General features: G+C 53.3%; 1 protein-coding gene across 1 annotated transcript in view; it reads left to right on the top strand.

Annotated features, from left to right (window-relative positions):
- mrpl11 (mitochondrial ribosomal protein L11) overlaps nucleotides 1-15,405 on the top strand; it is a 32,491-nt gene extending 17,086 nt beyond the window's left edge. Inside the window, exon 6 of the mRNA XM_073031456.1 lies at nucleotides 15,141-15,405. Coding sequence (XP_072887557.1) covers nucleotides 15,141-15,240 — 100 coding nt within the window. The 3' untranslated portion in view covers nucleotides 15,241-15,405. The remainder of the gene's footprint in view (nucleotides 1-15,140) is intronic.
- Nucleotides 15,406-22,163: the final 6,758 nt, after the last annotated feature.

Here is a 22,163-nt window from a genome sequence, read left to right as displayed (position 1 = left end):
CACTCTATCTGTGTCCTCTGGTCCTAGACTCCCCCACTATAGGAAACATCCTCTCCACATCCACTCTATCTGTGTCCTCTGGTCCTAGACTCCCCCACTATAGGAAACATCCTCTCCACATCCACTCTATCTGTGTCCTCTGGTCCTAGACTCCCCAACTATAGGAAACATCCTCTCCACATCCACTCTATCTGTGTCCTCTGGTCCTAGACTCCCCCACTATAGGAAACATCCTCTCCACATCCACTCTATCTGTGTCCTCTGGTCCTAGACTCCACCACTATAGGAAACATTCTCTACACATCCACTCTATCTGTGTCCTCTGGTCCTAGACTCCCCCACTATAGGAAACATCCTCTCCACATCCACTCTATCTGTGTCCTCTGGTCCTAGACTCCCCCACTATAGGAAACATCCTCTCCACATCCACTCTATCTGTGTCCTCTGGTCCTAGACTCCCCCACTATAGGAAACATCCTCTCCACATCCACTCTATCTGTGTCCTCTGGTCCTAGACTCCCCCACTATAGGAAACATCCTCTCCACATCCACTCTATCTGTGTCCTCTGGTCCTAGACTCCACCACTATAGGAAACATCCTCTCCACATCCACTCTATCTGTGTCCTCTGGTCCTAGACTCCCCCCGCTATAGGAAACATCCTCTCCACGTCCACTCTATCTGTGTCCTCTGGTCCTAGACTCCCCCACTATAGGAAACATCCTCTCCACGTCCACTCTATCTGTGTCCTCTGGTCCTAGACTCCCCCACTATAGGAAACATCCTCTCCACATCCACTCTATCTGTGTCCTCTGGTCCTAGACTCCCCCACTATAGGAAACATCCTCTCCACATCCACTCTATCTGTGTCCTCTGGTCCTAGACTCCCCCACTATAGGAAACATCCTCTCCACATCCACTCTATCTGTGTCCTCTGGTCCTAGACTCCCCCACTATAGGAAACATCCTCTCCACATCCACTCTATCTGTGTCCTCTGGTCCTAGACTCCACCACTATAGGAAACATCCTCTCCACATCCACTCTATCTGTGTCCTCTGGTCCTAGACTCCACCACTATAGGAAACATCCTCTCCACATCCACTCTATCTGTGTCCTCTGGTCCTAGACTCCCCCACTATAGGAAACATCCTCTCCACATCCACTCTATCTGTGTCCTCTGGTCCTAGACTCCCCCACTAGAGGAAACATCCTCTCCACATCCACTCTATCTGTGTCCTCTGGTCCTAGACTCCACCACTATAGGAAACATCCTCTCCACATCCACTCTATCTGTGTCCTCTGGTCCTAGACTCCACCACTATAGGAAACATCCTCTCCACATCCACTCTATCTGTGTCCTCTGGTCCTAGACTCCCCCACTATAGGAAACATCCTCTCCACATCCACTCTATCTGTGTCCTCTGGTCCTAGACTCCCCCACTATAGGAAACATCCTCTCCACATCCACTCTATCTGTGTCCTCTGGTCCTAGACTCCCCCACTATAGGAAACATCCTCTCCACATCCACTCTATCTGTGTCCTCTGGTCCTAGACTCCACCACTATAGGAAAAATCCTCTCCACGTCCACTCTATCTGTGTCCTCTGGTCCCAGACTCCCCCACTATAGGAAACATCCTCTCCACGTCCACTCTATCTGTGTCCTCTGGTCCTAGACTCCCCCCGCTATAGGAAACATCCTCTCCACGTCTACTCTATCTGTGTCCTCTGGTCCTAGACTCCCCCCGCTATAGGAAACATCCTCTCCACGTCCACTCTATCTGTGTCCTCTGGTCCTAGACTCCCCCACTATAGGAAACATCCTCTCCACGTCCACTCTATCTGTGTCCTCTGGTCATAGACTCCCCCACTATAGGAAACATCCTCTCCACGTCCACTCTATCTGTGTCCTCTGGTCCTAGACTCCCCCACTATAGGAAACATCCTCTCCACGTCCACTCTATCTGTGTCCTCTGGTCCTAGACTCCCCCACTATAGGAAACATCCTCTCCACATCCACTCTATCTGTGTCCTCTGGTCCTAGACTCCCCCACTATAGGAAACATCCTCTCCACATCCACTCTATCTGTGTCCTCTGGTCCTAGACTCCCCCACTATAGGAAACATCCTCTCCACATCCACTCTCTGTGTCCTCTGGTTCTAGACTCCCCCACTATAGGAAACATCCTCTCCACGTCCACTCTATCTGTGTCCTCTGGTCCTAGACTCCCCCACTATAGGAAACATCCTCTCCACGTCCACTCTATCTGTGTCCTCTGGTCCTAGACTCCCCCACTATAGGAAACATCCTCTCCACGTCCACTCTATCTGTGTCCTCTGGTCCTAGACTCCCCCACTATAGGAAACATCCTCTCCACACCCACTCTATCTGTGTCCTCTGGTCCTAGACTCCCCCCGCTATAGGAAACATCCTCTCCACGTCCACTCTATCTGTGTCCTCTGGTCCTAGACTCCCCCACTATAGGAAACATCCTCTCCACGTCCACTCTATCTGTGTCCTCTGGTCCTAGACTCCCCCACTATAGGAAACATCCTCTCCACGTCCACTCTATCTGTGTCCTCTGGTCCTAGACTCCCCCACTATAGGAAACATCCTCTCCACATCCACTCTATCTGTGTCCTCTGGTCCTAGACTCCCCCACTATAGGAAACATCCTCTCCACATCCACTCTATCTGTGTCCTCTGGTCCTAGACTCCCCCACTATAGGAAACATCCTCTCCACATCCACTCTATCTGTGTCCTCTGGTCCTAGACTCCCCCACTATAGGAAACATCCTCTCCCCATCCACTCTATCTGTGCCCTCTGGTCCTAGACTCCCCCACTATAGGAAACATCCTCTCCACATCCACTCTATCTGTGTCCTCTGGTCCTAGACTCCCCCACTATAGGAAACATCCTCTCCCCATCCACTCTATCTGTGCCCTCTGGTCCTAGACTCCCCCACTATAGGAAACATCCTCTCCACATCCACTCTATCTGTGTCCTCTGGTCCTAGACTCCCCCACTATAGGAAACAACCTCTCCCCATCCACTCTATCTGTGTCCTCTGGTACTAGACTCCCCCACTACAGTAAACATACTCTCCACATCCACTCTATCTGTGTCCTCTGGTCCTAGACTCCCCCACTATTGGAAACATCCTCTCCACATCCACTCTATCTGTGTCCTCTGGTCCTAGACTCCCCCACTATAGGAAACATCCTCTCCCCATCCACTCTATCTGTGTCCTCTGGTACTAGACTCCCCCACTACAGTAAACATACTCTGCACATCCACTCTATCTGTGTCCTCTGGTCCTAGACTCCCCCACTATAGGAAACATCCTCTCCCCATCCACTCTATCTGTGCCCTCTGGTCCTAGACTCCCCCACTATAGGAAACATCCTCTCCCCATCCACTCTATCTGTGCCCTCTGGTCCTAGACTCCCCCACTATAGGAAACATCCTCTCCCCATCCACTCTATCTGTGCCCTCTGGTCCCAGGCTCCCCCACTATAGGAAACATCCTCTCCACATCCACTCTATCTGTGTCTGGTCCTAGACTCCCCCACTATAGGAAACATCCTCTCCACATCCACTCTATCTGTGTCCTCTGGTCCTAGACTCTCCCACTATAGGAAACATCCTCTCCACATCCACTCTATCTGTGTCCTCTGGTCCTAGACTCCCCCACTATAGGAAACATCCTCTCCACATCCACTCTATCTGTGTCCTCTGGTCCTAGACTCCCCCACTATAGGAAACATCCTCTCCACATCCACTCTATCTGTGTCCTCTGGTCCTAGACTCCACCACTATAGGAAACATCCTCTCCACATCCACTCTATCTGTGTCCTCTGGTCCTAGACTCCACCACTATAGGAAACATCCTCTCCACATCCACTCTATCTGTGTCCTCTGGTCCTAGACTCCACCACTATAGGAAACATCCTCTCCACATCCACTCTATCTGTGTCCTCTGGTCCTAGACTCCCCCACTATAGGAAACATCCTCTCCACATCCACTCTATCTGTGTCCTCTGGTCCTAGACTCCCCCACTATAGGAAACATCCTCTCCACATCCACTCTATCTGTGTCCTCTGGTCCTAGACTCCACCACTATAGGAAACATCCTCTCCACATCCACTCTATCTGTGTCCTCTGGTCCTAGACTCCCCCACTATAGGAAACATCCTCTCCACATCCACTCTATCTGTGTCCTCTGGTCCTAGACTCCCCCACTATAGGAAACATCCTCTCCACATCCACTCTATCTGTGTCCTCTGGTCCTAGACTCCCCCACTATAGGAAACATCCTCTCCACATCCACTCTATCTGTGTCCTCTGGTCCTAGACTCCCCCACTATAGGAAACATCCTCTCCACATCCACTCTATCTGTGTCCTCTGGTCCTAGACTCCCCCACTATAGGAAACATCCTCTCCACATCCACTCTATCTGTGTCCTCTGGTCCTAGACTCCCCCACTATAGGAAACATCCTCTCCCCATCCACTCTATCTGTGTCCTCTGGTACTAGACTCCCCCACTACAGTAAACATACTCTCCACATCCACTCTATCTGTGTCCTCTGGTCCTAGACTCCCCCACTATAGGAAACATCCTCTCCCCATCCACTCTATCTGTGCCCTCTGGTCCTAGACTCCCCCACTATAGGAAACATCCTCTCCCCATCCACTCTATCTGTGCCCTCTGGTCCTAGACTCCCCCCGCTATAGGAAACATCCTCTCCACGTCCACTCTATCTGTGTCCTCTGGTCCCAGGCTCCCCCACTATAGGAAACATCCTCTCCACATCCACTCTATCTGTGTCTGGTCCTAGACTCTCCCACTATAGGAAACATCCTCTCCACATCCACTCTATCTGTGTCCTCTGGTCCTAGACTCCCCCACTATAGGAAACATCCTCTCCACATCCACTCTATCTGTGTCCTCTGGTCCTAGACTCCCCCACTATAGGAAACATCCTCTCCACATCCACTCTATCTGTGTCCTCTGGTCCTAGACTCCACCACTATAGGAAACATCCTCTCCACATCCACTCTATCTGTGTCCTCTGGTCCTAGACTCCACCACTATAGGAAACATCCTCTCCACATCCACTCTATCTGTGTCCTCTGGTCCTAGACTCCCCCACTATAGGAAACATCCTCTCCACATCCACTCTATCTGTGTCCTCTGGTCCTAGACTCCCCCACTATAGGAAACATCCTCTCCACATCCACTCTATCTGTGTCCTCTGGTCCTAGACTCCACCACTATAGGAAACATCCTCTCCACATCCACTCTATCTGTGTCCTCTGGTCCTAGACTCCACCACTATAGGAAACATCCTCTCCACATCCACTCTATCTGTGTCCTCTGGTCCTAGACTCCCCCACTATAGGAAACATCCTCTCCACATCCACTCTATCTGTGTCCTCTGGTCCTAGACTCCCCCACTATAGGAAACATCCTCTCCACATCCACTCTATCTGTGTCCTCTGGTCCTAGACTCCACCACTATAGGAAAAATCCTCTCCACGTCCACTCTATCTGTGTCCTCTGGTCCCAGACTCCCCCACTATAGGAAACATCCTCTCCACGTCCACTCTATCTGTGTCCTCTGGTCCTAGACTCCCCCCGCTATAGGAAACATCCTCTCCACGTCCACTCTATCTGTGTCCTCTGGTCCTAGACTCCCCCCGCTATAGGAAACATCCTCTCCACGTCCACTCTATCTGTGTCCTCTGGTCCTAGACTCCCCCACTATAGGAAACATCCTCTCCACGTCCACTCTATCTGTGTCCTCTGGTCATAGACTCCCCCACTATAGGAAACATCCTCTCCACGTCCACTCTATCTGTGTCCTCTGGTCCTAGACTCCCCCACTATAGGAAACATCCTCTCCACGTCCACTCTATCTGTGTCCTCTGGTCCTAGACTCCCCCACTATAGGAAACATCCTCTCCACATCCACTCTATCTGTGTCCTCTGGTCCTAGACTCCCCCACTATAGGAAACATCCTCTCCACATCCACTCTATCTGTGTCCTCTGGTCCTAGACTCCCCCACTATAGGAAACATCCTCTCCACATCCACTCTATCTGTGTCCTCTGGTTCTAGACTCCTCCACTATAGGAAACATCCTCTCCACGTCCACTCTATCTGTGTCCTCTGGTCCTAGACTCCCCCACTATAGGAAACATCCTCTCCACGTCCACTCTATCTGTGTCCTCTGGTCCTAGACTCCCCCACTATAGGAAACATCCTCTCCACGTCCACTCTATCTGTGTCCTCTGGTCCTAGACTCCCCCACTATAGGAAACATCCTCTCCACACCCACTCTATCTGTGTCCTCTGGTCCTAGACTCCCCCCGCTATAGGAAACATCCTCTCCACGTCCACTCTATCTGTGTCCTCTGGTCCTAGACTCCCCCACTATAGGAAACATCCTCTCCACGTCCACTCTATCTGTGTCCTCTGGTCCTAGACTCCCCCACTATAGGAAACATCCTCTCCACATCCACTCTATCTGTGTCCTCTGGTCCTAGACTCCCCCACTATAGGAAACATCCTCTCCACATCCACTCTATCTGTGTCCTCTGGTCCTAGACTCCCCCACTATAGGAAACATCCTCTCCACATCCACTCTATCTGTGTCCTCTGGTCCTAGACTCCCCCACTATAGGAAACATCCTCTCCACATCCACTCTATCTGTGTCCTCTGGTCCTAGACTCCCCCACTATAGGAAACATCCTCTCCATATCCACTCTATCTGTGTCCTCTGGTCCTAGACTCCCCCACTATAGGAAACATCCTCTCCACATCCACTCTATCTGTGTCCTCTGGTCCTAGACTCTCCCACTATAGGAAACATCCTCTCCACATCCACTCTATCTGTGTCCTCTGGTCCTAGACTCCCCCACTATAGGAAACATCCTCTCCACATCCACTCTATCTGTGTCCTCTGGTCCTAGACTCTCCCACTATAGGAAACATCCTCTCCACATCCACTCTATCTGTGTCCTCTGGTCCTAGACTCCCCCACTATAGGAAACATCCTCTCCACATCCACTCTATCTGTGTCCTCTGGTCCTAGACTCCCCCGCTATAGGGAACATCCTCTCCACATCCACTCTATTGAGGCCTTTCAATGTTCATTAGGTTTCAGTGAGGTCCAGAAGTTCCATTCATCTGTACTCCAGTGAGTCCAGGCCCAGAGCTGTCAACTGCTCCTCAAGCATTAACCCTTTCTTTCCTGGGATTGTTCTCAAGCATCTCCTCCGGACAGCAATGTCAACACGTCCCTTCTTAGATAACGGGCCCCAAGACTGGTCGCAACATCCCAACGAGCGGCCTGTCCAATACCTTACGAAGCCTCAGCATTGGTACAGCAGAGTGCAGGCCCTTCGGCCCATCGTGTAGTACTGAATTACTAGTCATTAAACCCGTGCCCAGACATGCATGGCCTTTAGACCCATGATATAGTGCCACACTTTCAGCTCAATCCCTCCCTGGCTGTGGAGGCCAAGCCATTGTGTAAATCGAAGGCAGAGGTTGATAGGTTCGAAGTTTATGGGGAGAAGGCAGGAGATTTGGGGCTGAGAGGGGTAATGGGTCAGCCACGATGAAATGGTGGAGCAGAAACTCGACGGGCCGAATGGCCCAACTCTGCTGCTCTATCTTCTGGTCTCCCACATGCTGTAACCCTCCATTTCAAAGGTTCAAGGGTCAAACTTAATGTCGGAGAAACGTATACAATATATACCCTGAGATGCTGTTTTATTTCGCAAACACCCGCAAAGGCAGAGAAGTGCCCCAAAGAACGAACGACAGTTCAGTGTGAGAACCCCAAAGCCCTCCCGCGCATAAGCGGCAGCCAGCAACGACCCCCCCCCCCCCCCCCCCGGTCCCCCCACCAGCAAAAACAACGCATCGGTACCGTCACCGAGCCCAAGGGTGTGCCAACCAATAGCAAAGACGCAGACCGAAGTTACCCCAAAGGCTTCGCATTTCACCCGACATTTGGCACACCACGGGGCCTCTCTCTCCCTGGCAAGGTGTCCCCCGTTTTCACAGCGAGCGGGAGAGGCGACAACAACCCGCTGGATTACGGTGTTAAAAGTCCGAATCGTCGCTTTTCCCGAGGCTCCCTGTGTCCGAAAACCGCCAAGTCTTCGGGCCCACGGCGGAAGTTTTCCCCACCTCCCCGACGACGCGCGAGCCTCCAGCCGACACGCGAGCCTCCCGCCGTGACACCCACCCTCGATCAGCCCGTCTCCAGAGCCCCCGAGATCTCTTAGGCCTCCGAACACGATCGAGACTCTCAGGCTGAAGCCTTAGCGTGGCGAATAGCCTCCGGTCGTGGGACCCCGGGAACGGGTCCCGTTCCCGCAAAGAACCAAAGTCGGCGTGTAACTCCAGGTCAGGGTCTTCAAAAGAATGTAAATATCCCCTCATGTATCTGCGCCAGCCACCATCCCTGACAGAGCGGCCCACACACCCACCACCCTTTAAGTTCAAATAAAACCCATCTCTGACATCCGCCTATACACTTCTTCCGATCACCTCTCCTACTAGCCATTTCTACCCTCTATCAATGCTTCCTGTACACCTCAAAATAAAACGGTAGTTCAAATCAATCTTCTCAGGGGCCCCCCCACAGCCGGCTCCGGGTTTTAATTACGACCGGCGTTCCGATGAGAAGCGCCATCAGGGATAAAGTCCGTTCACTCAGCTGGACGAAACTGCCTTCGTCTCGGGCCAAGGTGGAAAACGGACGCAGCGCATTCAAAATAGCGGGCAGGAGAAAAAAAACCAGTCACGCGCAAAAAAAACCCCATAAATATAGTCCCACAAATTGATGGCGAAGTTTCCCCGTCAATCCAGCCTGTCGTTCCACTGATGGAACACTGGAGGGCAGCACTGACCATTAAACACCTAATCCCTTCTTCCTACAAAATGTCCTCTTTCCAATGCCTACCCATCGATGTGGCTGTTTGAGAGCCCCTTAAATGCCTCTGCGTGACAGGGGACCTCACAGAAACATGCAATCATGAAAGGGATAGATGAGATAGAGGCAGGAAAGTTGTTGCCATTGGTGAGTGAGACTAGAACTAGGGGGCTTAGCCTCAAGGTATAGGGGGCATCGATTTTTTTTAAAAGCAAAATATACTTTATTCAAAAATAAGATGATTTACATTGAACCATTCATTTTAAACTCTTTTTATTAATTATTATTGAAGATTGACAAAAAAAAAAGATACATTAAGTCAAAACACAAAATGCTGGCGGAACTCAGCAGGCCAGACAGCATCTGTGGGAGGAGGTAGTGACGACGTTTCGGGCCGAAACCCTTCATCAGGAGCGAAGTAACATGGGATGGTGGAGAGGGGATAAGAAGTGGGGGGGGGGATGAAGTAGAGAGCTGGGAAGTGATGGGCTGGGGGGAAGGTGGAGAATGATGGGAAATAAAAGAGAAAGAAAGGTGGGGCTGGAGGGGGGTAGATTTTGTGTTTTTATTTATTTCCAGCATCTGCAGATTCACTCGTTGCCTTTGAATACATCAAGTCAATATGTCATTGTGTGCAATAAGAAATTAAATTAGCAAATAACTGATCAACAAAGCTAAACACTATATCAATAATGATAAAAAAGTAAAGTGTTAAGAATGTTTTTTTGAAAGAAAAAGAAGGGAAGAAAAGAACCCCTCCTAACTAACAAAAAAAGCCCAAAAAAAACCATTGGGAGCACAACCCCAGAGCGATACATTAAAAAAAAAACACCGATCCCCCGGCTCAAATCCACGTAAAGAAAAATCGGAAGGAAACCGTATTAATTAACTCAAATCAGATGATAGTAGCGGGCGGATGAACCCCCCACCTTTTCTCAAAATCGAATCGAGGATCTAAAGTTCGACTTCTGATTTTCTCCAAACTAAGACATAACATCACCTGGAAAAACCATTGTATCAAAGTGGGAGCAGAAGCATCTTTCCATTTCAGCGAAACAGCTCTTTTGGTCAATAACGTAACGAACGCATTTACACGTTGGTCTGATGGAGAAATACCATGAATATATTGAGGGATTACACCAAATAAAACTGTCAATTTATTAGGTTGTAAATGAACCATTCAAGGACATTCAATCCGTTACAATAGACAATAGGTGCAGAAGTAGACCATTCGGCCCTTCGAGCCTGCACCGCCATTCTGAGATCATGGCTGATCAATTACTATCAATACCCGGTTCCTGCCTTGTTCCCATATCCCTTGATTCCCCTATCCATAAGATACCTATCTAGCTCCTTCTTGAAAGCATCCAGAGAATTGGCCTCCACTGCCTTCCGAGGCAGTGCATTCCAGACCCCCACAACTCTCTGGGAGAAGAAGTTTTTCCTTAACTCTGTCCTAAATGACCTACCCCTTATTCTCAAACCATGCCCTCTGGTACTGGACTCTCCCAGCATCTGGAACATATTTCCTGCCTCTATCTTGTCCAATCCCTTAATAATCTTATATGTTGCAATCAGATCCCCTCTCAATCTCCTTAATTCCAGCATGTACAAGCCCAGTCTCTCTAACCTCTCTGCGTAAGACAGTCCGGACATCCCAGGAATTAACCTCGTGAATCTACGCTGCACTTCCTCTACAGCCAGGATGTCCTTCCTTAACCCTGGAGACCAAAACTGTACACAGTACTCCAGGTGTGGTCTCACCAGGTTACAGGCGTTTCCTGTACATTTCGACACTCAGGTGTTGGTTCATCTTTAAACACCATTGAAGATGAACTCCCCGTCCCCCCACTCCCGTGGGAGAAGAACCCTAGACAGTAGTCCTTCCCCATTGGGCCCTGGCGGTGGCCGCACCGAGTTTCAGTGCATCCGTCAGCACGTGCTCCTGCGGCCGAGAACGTGCCAGCCGGCAGCGTTCCCCCATGGACATCTCTGTGCGCTGGCGGACCATCACGTTTCAAAGAGCGTCCTTCACCGAGTTGCCGATCTGCCGGCAGCACCGGACGTTGGTCTCGGTGTGCGTCCCCGGGAACAGCCCGTAGATCAGGGAGTCCTCTGTCGCGCAGCTGCTGGGGATGAACCTCGACACTGCCCCTTCCCTCCTCCTCCTCCTCCACACCTTCGGGAATTGATTTAGGACGGAGATGCGGACGAACTGCTTTTCTCAGAGAGTAGTGAATGTGTGGAGTTCTCTGCCCGATTAAGCCTTGGAGGCTGCCACTTTAAATCTATGTAATATACAGTCGGGTTTTTGCAAAGCGGGGGAATGAAGGGTTCTGGGGAGAAGGCAGGTAGATGGAGCTGAGTTCACAGACAGATCAGCCATGGTCTTACTGAATGGCGGATTAGACTCGTCGGGACAGATTTATTTCGAATAGGCCCTTCGGGAACTTTGAGCCCTGCTGCCCAGTTAACCACAGGACAATTTACAGTGACCGATTAACCTACCGTCCGGTGGGTCTTTGGACTTTGGGAGGGAAATAGAGCAACCCGGAAGAAACCCAAGCGGGGGAAACCTCACAGGGAGGACTCCGTACAGACGGTGGCGGGAATTGAACCCGGCTTGCCCGCACTGTGAAGCGGTGTGCTAACCACTACACTACCATGACTCCTTCTGTCCCTGAGGCTTACTGTCTTATGTCCGACAGATCCCTGCCTCTGGCACTGTGTGTGTGTGTGTCTCTGTGTCTCTCTCTCTTCCTGTCTGTTTCTCTCTCCCTCTCTGTTTCTCCCTCTCCCCTCTCTCCCCCTCCCCCTCTCCCCTCTCTCCCCCTCCCCCCTCTCCCCCCTTCCCCCCTCTCCCCTCTCTCCCCCCCCCTCTCCCCCTCTCTCCCCCCCTCTCCCCCCTCTCCCCCCCTCCCCCTCTCTCCTCCTCTCCCTCTCCCCCTTTCCCCCCCTCCCCCTCTCTCCCCCCCCTCTCCCCCCTCTCCCCATCTCTCCCCCCTCTCCCCATCTCTCCCCCCCTCTCCCCATCTCTCCCCCCTCCCTCTCCCCCTCTCTCCTCCTCTCCCTCTCCCTCTTCCCCCCCTCTCTCCTCCCCCCTCCTCTCTCCCCCCTCTCTCCCTCTCTCTCCCCCCTCCCCCCTCTCCCCCCCTCCCCCTCTCCCCCCTCCCCCTCTCTCCCCCTCCCCCTCTCTCCCCCCTCCCCCTCTCTCCCCCTCCCCCTCTCTCCCCCCTCCCTCTCTCCCCCCTCTCCCTCTCCCCCTCTCCCCCTCTCCCCCTCTCCTCCTCTCCCCCCCCTCCTCCCCGTCTCTCCCCCTCCCCCCGTCTCTCCCCCCTCCCCCCTCTCTCCCCCCTCTCCCTCCCCCTCCCCCTCTCATTTCTCCCCCTCCCCCTCTCTCCCCCTCTCCCCCTCTCCCCCTCTCTCCGTGGAGTTCGCATGCTTTCCCCATGGCTGAGGTTTTCTCCCAAAACCTAATGAAGTGCAGGGTTGCGGGTTAATTGGCTGCCCTGAAATGGCCTTCGCTGTGCGTGGGTGACCCAGTCGAGAGTCCTCGGGCACTACACCCCAGAAACAGGCCCTTTGGCCCACCCCCTCCTTGCCGAGCTCTAATTCTGCCTCACCCGCCCCCCCCAACCCGCGACCCGACCTGTCACGCCGCGTGCTGGCGGGACCGGACCCGGGTCCGGAGGGGACGGCAGACGCCGTCACGGTGAGCGGCGGGAGGGGCCGCGTGCTGGCAGGACCGGACCCAGGTCCGGAGGGGGACGGCAGACGCCGTCACGGTGAGCGGCGGGAGGGGGCCGCGTGCTGGCAGGACCGGACCCGGGTCCGGAGGGACGGCAGACGCCGTCACGGTGAGCGGCGGGAGGGGCCGCGTGCTGGCAGGACCGGACCCAGGTCCGGAGGGGACGGCAGACGCCGTCACGGTGAGCGGCGGGAGGGGCCGCGTGCTGGCAGGACCGGACCCGGGTCCGGAGGGACGGCAGACGCCGTCACGGTGAGCGGCGGGAGGGGCCGCATGCTGGCGGGACCGGACCCGGGTCCGGAGGGACGGCAGACACCGTCACGGTGAGCGGCGGGAGGGGCCGCGTGCTGGCGGGACCGGACCCGGGTCCGGAGGGACGGCAGACGCCGTCACGGTGAGCGGCGGGAGGGGCCGCATGCTGGCGGGACCGGACCCGGGTCCGGAGGGACGGCAGACGCCGTCACGGTGAGCGGCGGGAGGGGCCGCGTGCTGGCGGGACCGGACCCGGGTCCGGAGGGGACGGCAGACGCCGTCACGGTGAGCGGCGGGAGGGGCCGCGTGCTGGCGGGACCGGACCTGGGTCCGGAGGGGACGGCAGACGCCGTCACGGTGAGCGGTGGGAGGGGCTGCATGCTGGCGGGACCGGACCCAGGTCCGGAGGGGACGGCAGACACCGTCACGGTGAGCGGTGGGAGGGGCTGCATGCTGGCGGGACCGGACCCGGGTCCGGAGGGACGGCAGACACCGTCACGGTGAGCGGCGGGAGGGCAGACTCCCCAAGAGGAGGAGGAAGCGAGGTTAGACATGGGAGTGCCAACAGAGCCTCAGAGGCACGACCGAGCGACGCTAGGGGAGACGGTTTATTTCCCCCCCCCCCGAACACCCAGTAGGACTCCGCCTACAGAGCGTGACGGGAGCCCCCTTTAAATAATTGTAGATGCCGAGAAACGTGCCGGTCGCAATTAACTTGACGAGATTAATCTGAAAACACCGAGTCTTAATGCCTCCAGCAATTAGTAAATTCAGGTGTTCGAAAACCCCTGAAGACCGATGCTCTGAGGCCTGCAGGACCATAGCCTCCATCCCTCTCTCATCCATGTACCTATCAAAACCTCTCTGCAATATTACAGTCGAACCCTCAACCCCCACTTCCACCTGCAGCTCATTCCACACCCTCTGAGTGAAGAAGTCCCCCCCACCCCCCAGGTTCCCCTTCAATATTTCACCTTTCACCCTTAACCTCTGACCTCTAGTTGTCATGGCGCCCAGCCTCAGTGGGGGGGGGAGGGGAAAGGCCTGCTTGTACTTACCCCTCGTAATTCTGTGAACCTCTGTCAAACCTCCCTCAGTCTCCTGCACTCTGGGGAGTAAAATCCTTTTTTAAAAAGAAAAGAAGCCGGGGCGGAGTTGCGGGAGGAACCGAGTGGGTTGAGCAGGTCTGCGCGTGGGGAACCGTCGGCGTGGACCCTGGACGGTGCCAGAGTTCCGTTGGAGTTGGCGCGCGAGCTGGGAGGGGCGGTTAAGAAGGCGTTGGCCTTCATCAGTCGGGGATCTGAGTTCGAGAGCTCTGTAAAACCCCGGCTAAACCACACTTGGGAGGATGTGGAAGCTTTAGAGAGGGCGCAGAGGATGCTGCCTGGAGTAGGGAGCAGGTCTTGTGAGGAGCGATGGAGGAGGAGAGGTGACCCGATAGAGGTGTGCACGGCGTCGAGAGGCACAGGCCCAGAAATGTCGACCACTGGGAGATCTGCCTGGGTTGGAGAGCATGCCCCACGAGGAAAGGTTGAGCGAGGTAGGGGCGAAGGGGGCTGACATAGCAAGCTCACAACCTGCTAACCCTAACCTGTATGTTTTTGGATTGTGGGAGGCAACTGGAGGACGGGATGGGGGAGGGGGGGAGAACGTACAAACTCCTCACAGAGAGTGGCAGGAATCGAATCCCGGTTGGTGAGGGCTGGCACTGCCAAGCGTTGTGGCAACCGCTACACCACCGTACAAGATCTTTATAACCTTCACCGAGTTGCCGATCTGCCAGCAGCACCGGATGTTGGTCTCGGTGTGCGCCCCCCGGGAACAGCCCGTAGATCAGGGCCATAGTTAGGGTAGATGGTCACAACCTATCCCCACGGTAGGGGAGTCCACAAGTAGAGGGTGAGAGGGGGGAGGAGACCTGAGGGAGCAGGTTTCCCCGGGGAGGTTGGCGCTTTTATGCTGGAGGAAGTAGTAGAGATGGGTACACTTAACAATTATAAAGAACGGATGTATGGATGGGAAAGTTTCAGAGGGGCGTGGGCTGAAAACAGGTTGAGGTCAGCACGGACCAGTTGGGCCGAAGGGCCTTGTTCTGCACTGCGTCAGACCCTGGGTTGGTTGGGTTGGTGGTGGTTGTCAAGCTCCCTCGCTCGTCCGCGTTAACCCGTCCCCTCTACCCGCAGCCTCTCGGCCGAGGACTACGCCCGGTTTCGGGAGCAGAGGGAGGAGCAGCTGAAGGCAGAAGCCGCCTCCCTCGAGGCGGCCGCCGCCAAGAAGAAGTAGCGGCCGGCGGTCCGGGCCGCACGCGGCAGTTCGAGGGTTGTGTCGTCCGCCATACGAAGCAGCGTCCCTCCGGAGCGAGGCGTACAACGCAGCGCGGATAACTCCACACACACACACACACAACACAAAGTAATATTACCTCAAATAAATTAACCGATAATAAGATGCATTTGTGACTCAAGTTAAGAAGTAAACTGTCAGCGCCTTGTGTGATGAGGCCTGGATGGTGGCGGGGAGTCGAGTAGTTTTATGGCGGGAGCCGTTTCCCGTCCTAACGAGGAAGCTCTCCCCTTCCTACCCGAAGCCTCTTCCACTTGTTGACCCTCCCAGGGCAATGAGGCTTCAAATATCTCCGATGTGTTGCATCTCTGTGGGATTTTGGAATCTCATGTGGATGGGGTGGTGAAGAAAGCTTTTGGTATGCTGGCCTTTATAAATCAGAGCATTGAGTATAGGAGTTGGGATGTAATGTTAAAGTTGTACAAGGCGTTGGTGAGGCCAAATTTGGAGTATTGTGTACAGTTCTGGTCACCAAATTATAGGAAAGATGTCAACAAAATAGAGAGAGTACAGAGGAGATTTACTAGAATGTTACCTGGGTTTCAGCACCTAAGTTACAGGGAAAGGTTGAACAAGTTAGGTCTTTATTCTTTGGAGTGTAGAAGGTTGAGAGGGGACTTGATAGAGGTATTTAAAATTATGAGGGGGATAGATAGAGTTGATGTGGATAGGCTTTTTCCATTGAGAGTAGGGGAGATTCAAACAAGCGGACATGAGTTGAGAGGGGGGCAAAAGTTTAGGGGTAACACGAGGGGGAACTTCTTTACTCAGAGAGTGGTAGCTGTGTGGAACGAGCTTCCAGTAGAAGTGGTAGAGGCAGATTCGATATTGTCATTTAAAGTAAAATTGGATAGGTATATGGACAGGAAAGGAGTGGAGGGTTATGGGCTGAGTGCAGGTCGGTGGGACTAGGTGAGAGTAAGCGTTTGGCACGGACTAGAAGGGCCGAGATGGCCTGTTTCCGTGCTGTAATTGTTATATGGTTATACGATGAGTTGCATCGCTGTGGGATTAAGGATTTAGTGAGACTTTGGGCACTCATACGTAGTCCCTTCCCCCTCCCTCCCTCTCCTCCTCCCCCTCCCTCTCCCCCTTCTCTGTGCTGTTGGCTGGTTTATCTGCACGTGATATTTTCATTCGTTCACTACGTTCCATGTCGTTCGACATGGGCAATCGTGGTCTTTTTGACAGTGATTGTTCTTGGCAAATTTTTCTACAGAAGTGGTTTCCCATTGTCTTTTTCTGGGCAGTGTCCTTACAAGACAGGTGACCCCAGTCGTAATCAATACTCTTCAGAGATTGTCTAACCTGGAGTCAGCGGTCGCATCACCAGGACTTGTGATCTGCACCGGCTGCTCGTACGACCGTCCACCACCTGCTCCCATGGCTTCCCGTGACCCCGATCAGGGGTCAAAGCTCAAGGGTGACCCGCAGGCCAGCGGAGGGAAGGAGTCCCGTGCAGGGACATATCACCACCCCGCCACCCAGTGATGATGCTTATAACTTGTAATGAATTCCCCGCGACTGCTTGGATTTCGTCCCGGGTGCTCCAGTTTCCTCCCACGGCCCAGAGACGGACGGGTTCGTAGGTTAACTGGACGCGGACTTGTTACCGCGCTGTCCGGGAAATGGCTTCGGGGCCTGGCCGGTCTCTCTGCCAGATCAAACCCCCCCCCCCCCCACCGATCCTGTCTCCGGCCATCACCCCCTCCCCAGAGATCGGCTGTGCCGCCGTTTCCGCGGGACGGGCAGCAGGAGATGGAACACGGTGCCACGTGTGCAGAGGGAGTGAGTCCATCGTCGGACCCTCACCTCCCAGGCCGTGCTCTCTTCTCACTGCTGCCATCAGGTAGAAGGTACAGGAGCCCCAGGACTCGCACCACCAGGTTCAGGAACAGTTATCACCCCTCAACCATCAGGTAGGAGGTACAGGAGCCTCAGGACTCGCACCACCAGGTTCAGGAACAGTTACCACCCCTCAACCATCAGGTAGGAGGTACAGGAGCCTCAGGACTCGCACCACCAGGTTCAGGAACAGTTATCACCCCTCAACCATCAGGAAGGAGGTACAGGAGCCTCAGGACTCGCACCACCAGGTTCAGGAACAGTTATCACCCCTCAACCATCAGGAAGGAGGTACAGGAGCCTCAGGACTCGCACCACCAGGTTCAGGAACAGTTACCACCTCTCAACCATCAGGAAGGAGGTACAGGAGCCTCAGGACTCGCACCACCAGGTTCAGGAGCAGTTACTACCCCTAAACCAGAGGGGTAACTACACTGAACTGTTCCCACAACCTGTGGACTTACTTTCAAGAACTCTTCATCTCATGTCTCGGTATTTGTTGCACGGTGGTTGTCCGTCCTGTTGGGGGCAGTGTTGCACTGACTCTGCGTCCACTATGAACGCCCGCAAGGAAATGAATCTCGGGGTTGTGTATGTACTTCGGTAATAAACTTAATTTGAGCTTTGCAGAAGCCGTTCCTGAATCGTTGAGTGGGTGTGTGACTTCAGGCTCCTGTACCTCCTCCTTGATGAGAAGAGGGCAAGGCCAGGGTGACGGGGGTCCTTAATGATGGATTTTAAAATCCTCAATTTACAATGACCAATTAACCTCCCAGCGGGTACGGCGTTGAACTGTGAGGGGGAAATCCACAGGGTCACCAGGAGAAAGAGCGACGGGAATTGGAGCTGGTGCCCGCGGTGAGCGACAGTACAACCTAATAACACCCAGGAGAGAGCGGACCAGCCTCAACGCGTTGACGGGCAAACAGACGGCCGGGTGCATCGGTGAGGAATGTTTGCAAATCGGGGGGGGGGGGGGGGGGGAAACCGAAACTTGGAGCGGCATCTTCCCGGGGCATCGAATTCCTGGCAGGGTTTCGAGTGGAGTGAATGGGTTCTGCCGATCGCTGTAATACTGCGTCTCGCCAGCAGAGGGCAGTGGCGACCCGCTTACAGGTGAGTTTCATTCATGAGGTGTCCATCAAGGTTCAATATCACCGGCGTGTGCCGTGAAATTTCTCGTCTCTTTGGCGGCAGGACAGTGCGAAACATGCTAATAGAGAAAGAAACATAAATTGCAGTCAGATGGTTAAATAAGTAGTGCAAAAATAGCACAAAAAAAAGTAGTGAGGTAGTGTTCATGGGATCAGTGTCCATTCAGAAATCTGATGGCAGAGGGGAAGGAGCTGTTCCTGAATCGCTGAGTGTGTGTCTTCAGGCTCCTGTACCTCCTCCCTGATGGCAGAGGGGAAGAAGCTGTTCCTGAATCGCTGAGTGTGTGTCTTCAGGCTCCTGTACCTCCTCCCTGATGGCAGAGGGGAAGAAGCTGTTCCTGAATCGTTCAGTGTGTGTCTTCAGGCTCCTGTACCTCCTCCCTGATGGCAGAGGGGAAGAAGCTGTTCCTGAATCGCTGAGTGTGTGCCTTCAGGCTCCTGTACCTCCTCCCTGATGGCAGAGGGGAAGAAGCTGTTCCTGAATCGTTGAGTTTGTGTCTTCAGGCTCCTGTACCTCCTCCCTGATGGCAGAGGGGAAGAAGCTGTTCCTGAATCGTTGAGTTTGTGTCTTCAGGCTCCTGTACCTCCTCCCTGATGGCAGAGGGGAAGAAGCTGTTCCTGAATCGTTGAGTTTGTGTCTTCAGGCTCCTGTACCTCCTCCCTGATGGCAGAGGGGAAGAAGCTGTTCCTGAATCGTTGAGTTTGTGTCTTCAGGCTCCTGTACCTCCTCCCTGATGGCAGAGGGGAAGAAGCTGTTCCTGAATCGCTGAGTGTGTGTCTTCAGGCTCCTGTACCTCCTCCCTGATGGCAGAGGGGAAGAAGCTGTTCCTGAATCTCTGAGTGTGTGCCTTCAGGCTCCTGTACCTCCTCCCTGATGGTAGCAATGAGAAGAGGGCATGTCCTGGGTGATGGGGGTCCGTAATGATGGACGCTGCCTTTTTGAGGGTTTATAACTCTGCAGCTTATTTCAGTCCTGTGCAGTGGGGCATGTGAGGGGTGTTTTTTTACTCAGAGAGTGGTGGGTGCCTGGTGTGGAGGTAGAGGCAAATACATTAAAGGCTTTTAAGAGACGAGGCACATGGATGTGAGGCCGCTGGGTGTACGTTCGTGGTCGTCCGCTGCTGTAGCCCGTCCACTTCAATTATCGATGTGTTGTGCGTTAGGAGAAGCTCTTCTGCACATCACTGTTGTAACGGGTGGTTATTTGAGTTACTGTCGCCTTCCCGTCAGCTCGAACCAGTCTGGCCAATCTCCTCCGACCTCTCTCATTAACAAGGCGTTTTCACCCACAGAACTGCCACCCACCGGGTGTTTCATTCGCACCATTCTCTGTAAACTCCAGAGACGGTCGTGTGTGAAAATCCCAGGGGATCAGCAGTTTCTGAGATACTCAAACCACCCCATCTGGCGCCAACAATCTTTCCACTGTCAAAGTCACTTTTATTCCCCAATCTGAGGTTTAGTCTGAACAAGAACTGAACCTCTCGCCTTTCCACCATGGCCTTCTGTCTTCTCCTATTAGATTCCCACTTCTCCAGCCCCGTATCTTTCACCAATCTACTTTCCATCTCTTTTCTTCACCCCTCCTCCTCCCAGTTTCACCCATCACTTTGTGTTTCTTCCCTCCCCCCACCGCCACTTTTTAAATCTACTCCTCATCTTCTTCTCTCTAGTCCCGCCAAAGGGTCTCGGCCCGAAACGTCGACTGTATACTCCTTTCCGTAGATGCTGCCTGGCCTGCTGAGTTCCTCCAGCATTTTGTGTGTGTGTGTGTGTTGCTCTGGATTTCCAGCATCTGAACCTCTTGACCATGGGCACATGTTTTGTGCACTGTGTTGCTGCCACGTGACTGGCTGATTAGAGCAGGTGTACCTAATAAAGTGGCCTCTGAACGTATGTCGTCTAATTTATAGAAAAAACCTTAAAAATAAAGTCCTGATGAACGGTCTCGGCCTCGACTGTTTATTGTTTATTGTGTGGAGAGGATGATTCCTATAGTGGAGGGAGTCTAGGAACACAGATAGAGTGGATGTGGAGAGGATGTTTCCTATAGTGGGGGAGTCTAGGACCAGAGGGCACAGATAGAGTGGATGTGGAGAGGATGTTTCCTATAGTGGGGGAGTCTAGGACCAGAGGGCACAGATAGAGTGGATGTGGAGAGGATGTTTCCCATGGTGGAGGAGTCTAGGACCAGAGGACACAGATAGAGTGGATGTGGAGAGGATGTTTCCCATGGTGGAGGAGTCTAGGACCAGAGGACACAGATAGAGTGGATGTGGAGAGGATGTTTCCTATAGTGGGGGAATCTAGGACCAGAGGACACAGATAGAGTGGACGTGTAGTGGATGTTTCCTATAGTGGGGGAGTCTAGGACCAGAGGACACAGATAGAGTGGATGTGGAGAGGATGTTTCCTATAGTGGGGGAGTCTAGGACCAGAGGACACAGATAGAGTGGATGTGGAGAGGATGTTTCCTATAGTGGGGGAGTCTAGTACCACAGGACACAGATAGAGTGGATGTGGAGAGGATGTTTCCCATGGTGGAGGAGTCTAGGACCAGAGGACACAGATAGAGTGGATGTGGAGAGGATGTTTCCTATAGTGGGGGAGTCTAGGACCAGAGGGCACAGATAGAGTGGATGTGGAGAGGATGTTTCCTATAGTGGGGGAGTCTAGGACCAGAGGGCACAGATAGAGTGGATGTGGAGAGGATGTTTCCCATGGTGGAGGAGTCTAGGACCAGAGGACACAGATAGAGTGGATGTGGAGAGGATGTTTCCTATAGTGGGGGAGTCTAGGACCAGAGGACACAGATAGAGTGGATGTGGAGAGGATGTTTCCTATAGTGGGGAAGTCTAGGACCAGAGGACACAGATAGAGTGGATATGGAGAGGATGTTTCCTATAGTGGGGGAGTCTAGGACCAGAGGACACAGATAGAGTGGATGTGGAGAGGATGATTCCTATAGTGGAGGGAGTCTAGGACCAGAGGACACAGATAGAGTGGATGTGGAGAGGATGTTTCCTATAGTGGGGGAGTCTAGGACCAGAGGACACAGATAGAGTGGATGTGGAGAGGATGTTTCCTATAGTGGGGGAGTCTAGTACCACAGGACACAGATAGAGTGGATGTGGAGAGGATGTTTCCCATGGTGGAGGAGTCTAGGACCAGAGGACACAGATAGAGTGGATGTGGAGAGGATGTTTCCTATAGTGGGGAAGTCTAGGACCAGAGGACACAGATAGAGTGGATATGGAGAGGATGTTTCCTATAGTGGGGGAGTCTAGGACCAGAGGACACAGATAGAGTGGATGTGGAGAGGATGTTTCCTATAGTGGGGGAGTCTAGGACCAGAGGGCACAGATAGAGTGGATGTGGAGAGGATGTTTCCCATGGTGGAGGAGTCTAGGACCAGAGGACACAGATAGAGTGGATGTGGAGAGGATGTTTCCTATAGTGGGGAAGTCTAGGACCAGAGGACACAGATAGAGTGGATGTGGAGAGGATGTTTCCTATAGTGGGGAAGTCTAGGACCAGAGGACACAGATAGAGTGGATATGGAGAGGATGTTTCCTATAGTGGGGGAGTCTAGGACCAGAGGACACAGATAGAGTGGATGTGGAGAGGATGATTCCTATAGTGGAGGGAGTCTAGGAACACAGATAGAGTGGATGTGGAGAGGATGTTTCCTATAGTGGGGGAGTCTAGGACCAGAGGGCACAGATAGAGTGGATGTGGAGAGGATGTTTCCCATGGTGGAGGAGTCTAGGACCAGAGGACACAGATAGAGTGGATGTGGAGAGGATGTTTCCCATGGTGGAGGAGTCTAGGACCAGAGGACACAGATAGAGTGGATGTGGAGAG

The sequence above is a fragment of the Hemitrygon akajei genome, chromosome 28, assembly GCF_048418815.1.
Source record: "Hemitrygon akajei chromosome 28, sHemAka1.3, whole genome shotgun sequence".
In the NCBI taxonomy this organism is placed as follows: domain Eukaryota; kingdom Metazoa; phylum Chordata; class Chondrichthyes; order Myliobatiformes; family Dasyatidae; genus Hemitrygon; species Hemitrygon akajei.
This window is presented reverse-complemented; position numbering and strand designations above follow the sequence as displayed.